General features: G+C 41.4%; 1 protein-coding gene across 1 annotated transcript; it reads left to right on the top strand.

Moving 5' to 3' along the window:
* The first annotated feature begins 418 nt into the window (after positions 1-418).
* On the top strand, positions 419-5,832 carry ACOD1 (aconitate decarboxylase 1). Its single transcript, XM_040487320.1, has 4 exons — positions 419-625; positions 1,402-1,491; positions 2,746-2,951; positions 3,840-5,832. The coding sequence occupies exons 1-4, from the start codon at positions 419-421 to the stop codon at positions 4,783-4,785; spliced, it is 1,449 nt and encodes a 482-aa protein (XP_040343254.1). The 3' UTR covers positions 4,786-5,832.
* Positions 5,833-6,321: the final 489 nt, after the last annotated feature.

The following is a 6,321-nucleotide window of genomic DNA, read 5'->3' as shown; positions in this document are numbered from 1 at the left end:
TAATACCTACCCAGAAACTCGTGGCATTAAATGGATACTGTATTTACAACAGGCAGGACGATGCCTGGCATGTATCTAATAACGGCAGCTCCTAGCTGAATGCACTGCCCCCCACTCAGGCATGCCCACTTTATGGATGAGATGTCTCTCCCATCCTCTCCTAACTCTGTGCTTCCCTCCTCCATAGCCTACCCACTCTGTGACCATCATCTGCATGTTAGTCTGTGTTCTCAGCTGGACTGAGGACGGAAACTGGATATTGTGCACTCCCACATCTCTTTGTCTCACCCAGTACAGGGGCTCAGTACTCATCAGTCTTCAGGAACGGAACTTAAGTTGATCACCTGAGTTTCTCCTTGTGAAGCGAAACTCTTCACATAATAGTACCTCAGGCTCTTGTATAGCAAGGAATGGGCAAATGCAAAGTGAGTACAGCACTGTTCTAACACTCTTCCCTTTAAAGTCTGTCACAGAAAGCTTTGCCAGAGTGATCCATGGCTTGACAGTGGAGCACCTGACAGACCACGTCATTCAGAGAAGCAAAAGAATGATTCTGGATACTCTGGGTGTCGGCTTCCTGGGAACCAATACAGAAGTGTTTCACAAAGCCAGTGAATATAGTAAGGTAAGAAGTTCAGCGTCTACTTGAGAGGTAAAACCAAGTGTACACATATGCCCGCTCGTGAGTCATACCCACCAACGTGCCCAGAGATGTGTGCTCATGTGCTACTACTACTCTACTCTTCATTTTAGAAATATTACTTGGTGTGTATAGCATTGTTGTATATGGCTTTATGCTTTTCTATGCTCTATTTATCTGAGTTTTAATATTCATCCATATTTTTTACTAAGTTACTATCTAAAGACCAATCTTAAGACTAGTTTTAACACTAGCAATATCACATAATTTATTGTTATTATGACATAAAGCACTTTTTACCTGAGAGTCCTAGAAGCAATAACATCTACCCCAATAGTACCTACCATTCATTCGTGCAAAGACTTTAAGAGTCTCTTGGGAAAAAAGCTGGTTCGGCAATCTGAGCAGAGAGTGGGTGCTTATGCCGTAGACGTGATACCCACTCTCCACAATTAGTCCACCTTCGCCAGTATTTACCCTCAAGGAATAAATAAGAGTAAATTCAGACTCCATCCACTAGAGCACCTGTGGATCACAGTCTGGGATAGAGCAACAGCATCTCCTCTCCCTTCCATGGACAAAGTTGTGTATTCTTCTACAAGGAAGAAAGGAATCCAATGGTGAAGGCTGCCATCTAGCACGAAGTTTTCAAATAAGGACTCTTAAAGTCATGCCTCCACGATGAGGAATGGCTCTTAAAACGGTGACTTGGCATGCCGTGTTTCCACTCTGTCTTACTGATTGATATTCCTTTCTTTCAGATCTACAGTTCCAATGTGGCCAGCACCGTTTGGGGTCAGCCAGACTTAAGGCTCCCGCCGACATATGCTGCTTTTGTGAACGGTGTGGCTGTAAGGAGGTTTACATCTTTTCTAATTTTAGGCAGTCATAATAATTTCAGAGCCAGGAAATATCTCAGAAATTGCTCAATTTCCATGTTTCACTGATAAGTCATTGAGGTTCAGAGAGATAAAGTGGTCGGCCCTCTCTTCTATGTAGTTATTGATGCTTTACAGTGAACTGACGCTTTTCAAACACATTGTGAAAGAAAGGAAATCAGTTGGAGGATTTAGATAAAAATACCCTTATGGTATCTAACTTTGAACATCTATAGCAAAAAATATAAAACCCGCTATCCAGACTCAATTCCTTTTGTTGTGGCCACTACCAGTTCTTATTCAGTAACCAGCTTTTCATCCATCCTTTCATTCAACAGATATTTACTGAGAAAGAAACAGTGGCCATATGGTGTCTATATTTTCTGAAGCAAAAATCAGCACTTTTCATCTGACAATGTTTATGCTTTGTCTGTGTGTCAGCAGCAGTCTGTATCTATATACAAGATATAATTTAGACATGAATGTGTTGGGATGTCTGAGATAGTTTTATGTTTTGTGGGACAGTAGTTTAGAATACTGAAAGGCAAACGCAATAGTGTATCCCAGAGTAAATGTCCAGCAAGCAGTGTCCAGATCAGCCACATCCAAGAGACATGGAAATCGATTTTTAAGTGAACTTCTGGCTATTACTATTTCATATCAGGGATAAGCAAATGGCTAGGATGAAGAGGAATAAAACCTCATAGCAGAAAATAATGATTTTAAAATATACCTTAATAGTTAATCTGGGTTTGAGAGTTCTTGCAACTTCCCTGTAAGTTTGAAATTATTTCATAACAAAAAGGTACAAAAATATATGGCCTGATATGGAATAAATGGCATTAAACTTTCAGTGCAACTTGTCTGGAGGGTGGGGGAGGAAAAGAGGAACAGCCGCCTAACTTCACAGCTTTGTTTTTAAGCACTCTTTCCGGGTGCTGTGGCAGAGAGCTCTGGTTACCTGGGTAAGAGCCAAGCTCACTGGGGCTCTCTAGCTGCTCCCTAAAGTCCTGCCTGCTCTAAGCAGAGGACAGCACATCCAGTACCCCGCCATATGATTAAGAATTACAGCCGGTTTACAGGTTTTATTTTCAGATAATCAGAGCTAAAAATCTCATATCAAATAGAGTTATTACTAAATTAAACCCTTACTGGTCCAAAAGCCATTGCATTCAGGTAAATCTAATTTGGTTTTTGGTTGTTGTTTGTGTGTGTATGTTTACATAGATTCACTCAATGGATTTTGATGATACATGGCATCCTGCCACCCACCCTTCTGGAGCAGTCCTTCCTGTCCTGCTGGCTTTATCAGAAGCTCTGCCTCCAAGTCCAAAGTGTTCTGGCCTTGATCTGCTCTTAGCTTTCAATGTTGGGATTGAAGTGCAAGGCCAATTACTGCGTTTCTCCAAGGAAGCCAATGACATACCAAAGAGGTAGGGAGAGAATCTGCCCCATCCAGAGGTGGATGCATTCCCCCTTGACTTGTCCACTGTTCTCTCTGTAGAGCTTTCTGACATAGAGGTGAGTTAGATCAGCTGGAGATATTAACATTAGTGCTGAGAGCTAAGTCAATTCTCCAGCCACACAGCAAACCATATATCCATATACTAAGGTATGACCCCAGAAGAAATAATGAAAAATCCCATTTGGGTTTAGAGAATCAACTAACCACAACCATAAAATAAATTGGCGCCTCTCATCCTAGGGCGATTCACGTCATTTTGGCACCCAAGGTACTCTGAATATTCCTAGTCTCATCTCAGAGCAGAATCTACTTTGATATTTGCTGAGGTCCTTCAGATTGAGAACATTCAGAAGATCCTGAACCTGACTGTTCAACCCACAGAGCAAAAATAGTCACATGCTGGCTATATCATGTGATTCAATCTTATATTTATTTTTCCACTTGATCCAGCCTGCTAGCAGAGGAGTAGATTGGAATACCGGGCGAACTTTCAATTTCTGCAAGGCCCTCCATTTTTCTAGCTACTTACATGGGATTTCAGCAAGCAGCAACTTTTGCCTTTCTGGCAATAACTATAAAGAATCTATTGTGTCAGGCACTGATGGAAGCATGTGAATTCATTCAAAACTCACAAAACCCTATGAGACACATATTATTGTCACCATGTTATGTAAGAGGAAACAGGTACAGACAAGTTGAATAACTTTCCCAAGATCACACAGCCCGTACGTAGTAGAGCTGAGATTTGAACCCAGGCAGCAGGGCTCCATTGTCTACATTCCCAACTATCATACCATACTGCCTCCTACTGACTGAGGTCTGTAAATCTCCAACTCTTTGCTTTTTTGCTTTCCAGATTCCATCCCCCCTCAGTGGTAGGAACCTTGGGTAGTGCTGCTGCTACATCCAAGTTTTTGGGGCTCAGCATGACAAAGTGCCGAGAGGCCCTGGCTATTGCTGTTTCTCATGCCGGGGCACCCATAGCAAACGCTGCCACTCAGACCAAGCCTCTTCATATCGGCAATGCTGCCAGGCATGGGATGGAAGCCGCTTTTCTGGCAATGCTGGGTCTCCAAGGAAACAGACAAATCTTGGACATGCAGACAGGGTTTGGGGCCTTCTATGCCAACTATTCCCCAAAAGTTCTTCCAAACCTAGATTCCCACACTTGGCTGCTGGACCAGCAGGATGTGGCCTTCAAGCGGTTCCCTGCACATCTGGCCACCCACTGGGTGGCAGACGCAGCTGCATCTGTGAGAAAGCACCTTGTAACAGACAGAGCCCTGCTTCCCATTGACCGCATTGCAAGAATTGTGCTCAGAATTCCAGATGTCCAGTATGTAAACAGGCCCTTCCCAGACTCAGAGCATGAGGCTCGTCATTCCTTCCAGTTTGTGGCCTGTGCCACACTGCTTGATGGCGGCATCACTGTCCCATCATTCCACAAATGCCAGATCAACAGGCCACAGGTGAGGGAGTTGCTCAGTAAGGTGGAGCTGGAGCACCCTCAAGACAACCTGCCAAGCTTCAACACACTATACTGTGAGATAAGTGTCACTCTCGATGATGGAGCCACCTTCACAGAGCGCTCTGATACCTTCTATGGCCATTGGAGGAAGCCATTGAGCCAGGAGGACCTACGGGAGAAGTTCAGAGCCAATGCTTCCAGCGTGCTGTCCTGTGATACAGTAGATAGACTTACAGAGATGGTAGAGAACCTAGAAGACCTAGAAGACTGTTCTGTCCTAACCACTCTTCTGAAAGGACCGTCTTCACCGGAGATGGTTTCAAAATCTATCTAGCATCCAACAATTTCATCAGACAGTTTCTCCTGAGGCTTACCAACATCTAAGTGACTTTATATTGGGGAAAAATCAGTGATCTGCTTTATACAGCAAGGGTTTACTATCGCTCTGCCCAGGAACAAGTGAAGCAAGGTGGAGAGAGTCCAGAAACAGAATTGGATTTTTATGGAAGGAGTCTTTTCCTATAAATTCTGCAAGACAGTTCCAATTACCTGAAGAAAAATAATAAATATGCAAGAAACACAGAGAAATTGATTTTATAAGTATTCATAAGGCTGAAATTCAAGTCACCTCTGATTTGCTTGTAAGGTTAATCTTTACAGAAGAGTTCTTTATGAACTTCATGAACCTTAAGATGTGGGAGGAATTTGAACCTACATGTAAGTTTGCTGACAGTCGACAAGGGCTCTGGCCTATTGTGCCACCAACATGTTTCTTGGACCATGGTTTTTTACAAGCCCCCCACAGTAGAGGGGGTGCTATTAGTTTAAATATAAGGAATTAGTGGGTACAAATCCTGCCCCTACAACTTACTAGATGTGACCCTAAGCATGTTACTGGGTAGCCCTCTGCCTCAGTTTAAAGCAGAAATAAAAAGCGGTATAAAAAGTAAAACAGTTTGGCTCTGGAAGCCATGCTGCTAACCACTACAATATACTGCGTTTTGTTACAAAAAAATTTTTGAGAAAAATATGGATGAAGAGTTTGACATGTAATAAAGAACGACAGCAAAAAATATGTGGGTAATTAAATAACTATTGACTTTGTAAAATAATAAAAATGTCTTATGGGGTTAAAAATTGCAACTTTAGCAATACACATAAGCAGGGAGTTACTATAATTAATGTGCTCTAAATTCCTTATGTCATTCAAGAAAAGGGCAAAGCTATTAACTGTAGACTTTGATTTGTAAGTATGCATGTTGACATTTCCAGGGTAACCATTATAAGACAACAGTAGAATATACCACTTCCAGGTTAACAGAGAGAGAAATATGGAATTAGGAAAAAGAAAATAAACCAAAGGAAGGCAAGAAAGGAGGAGGAAAAGAAATATAAGAAAGGTAGAACATATAGAATATAAAATGATAGGAAAAAATCCAAATATATCTGTAATTACAAGAAGAATAAATGGACTAAATAGTTCAGTTAAAAAAATACAGAGACTATGTATACATAAAAAACAATCTTTAACAAGTTTATTAGCATCTAATTTACAAACCATTAACTCATCTATCTTTTGTCCAATTCAATGAGTTTTAGTAAATTTATAGAGTTGTACAAACATCATCACCATCCAGTTTTGGAGAACTTCTCTTCATTTTTTTTAAAGATTTTATTTTTATGTTTTAAAATTTTATTTTTAAGTAATCTTAGGTAATAAAACCCATAACTCTGAGATCAAGAGTCACGTGCTCTACCGACTAAGTGAGCCAGGAGCCCCGGGAGTACTTCTATCATGCCAAAAACAGAGAAACAAATAAAACCCTCATGCTGGTTTGCAATCAATCCCTATTCCCACCTCCAGCCTTAG

This window comes from Herpailurus yagouaroundi, unplaced genomic scaffold (genome assembly GCF_014898765.1).
Source record: "Herpailurus yagouaroundi ecotype Mexico unplaced genomic scaffold, PumYag 164, whole genome shotgun sequence".
NCBI lineage: Eukaryota > Metazoa > Chordata > Mammalia > Carnivora > Felidae > Herpailurus > Herpailurus yagouaroundi.
This window is presented reverse-complemented; position numbering and strand designations above follow the sequence as displayed.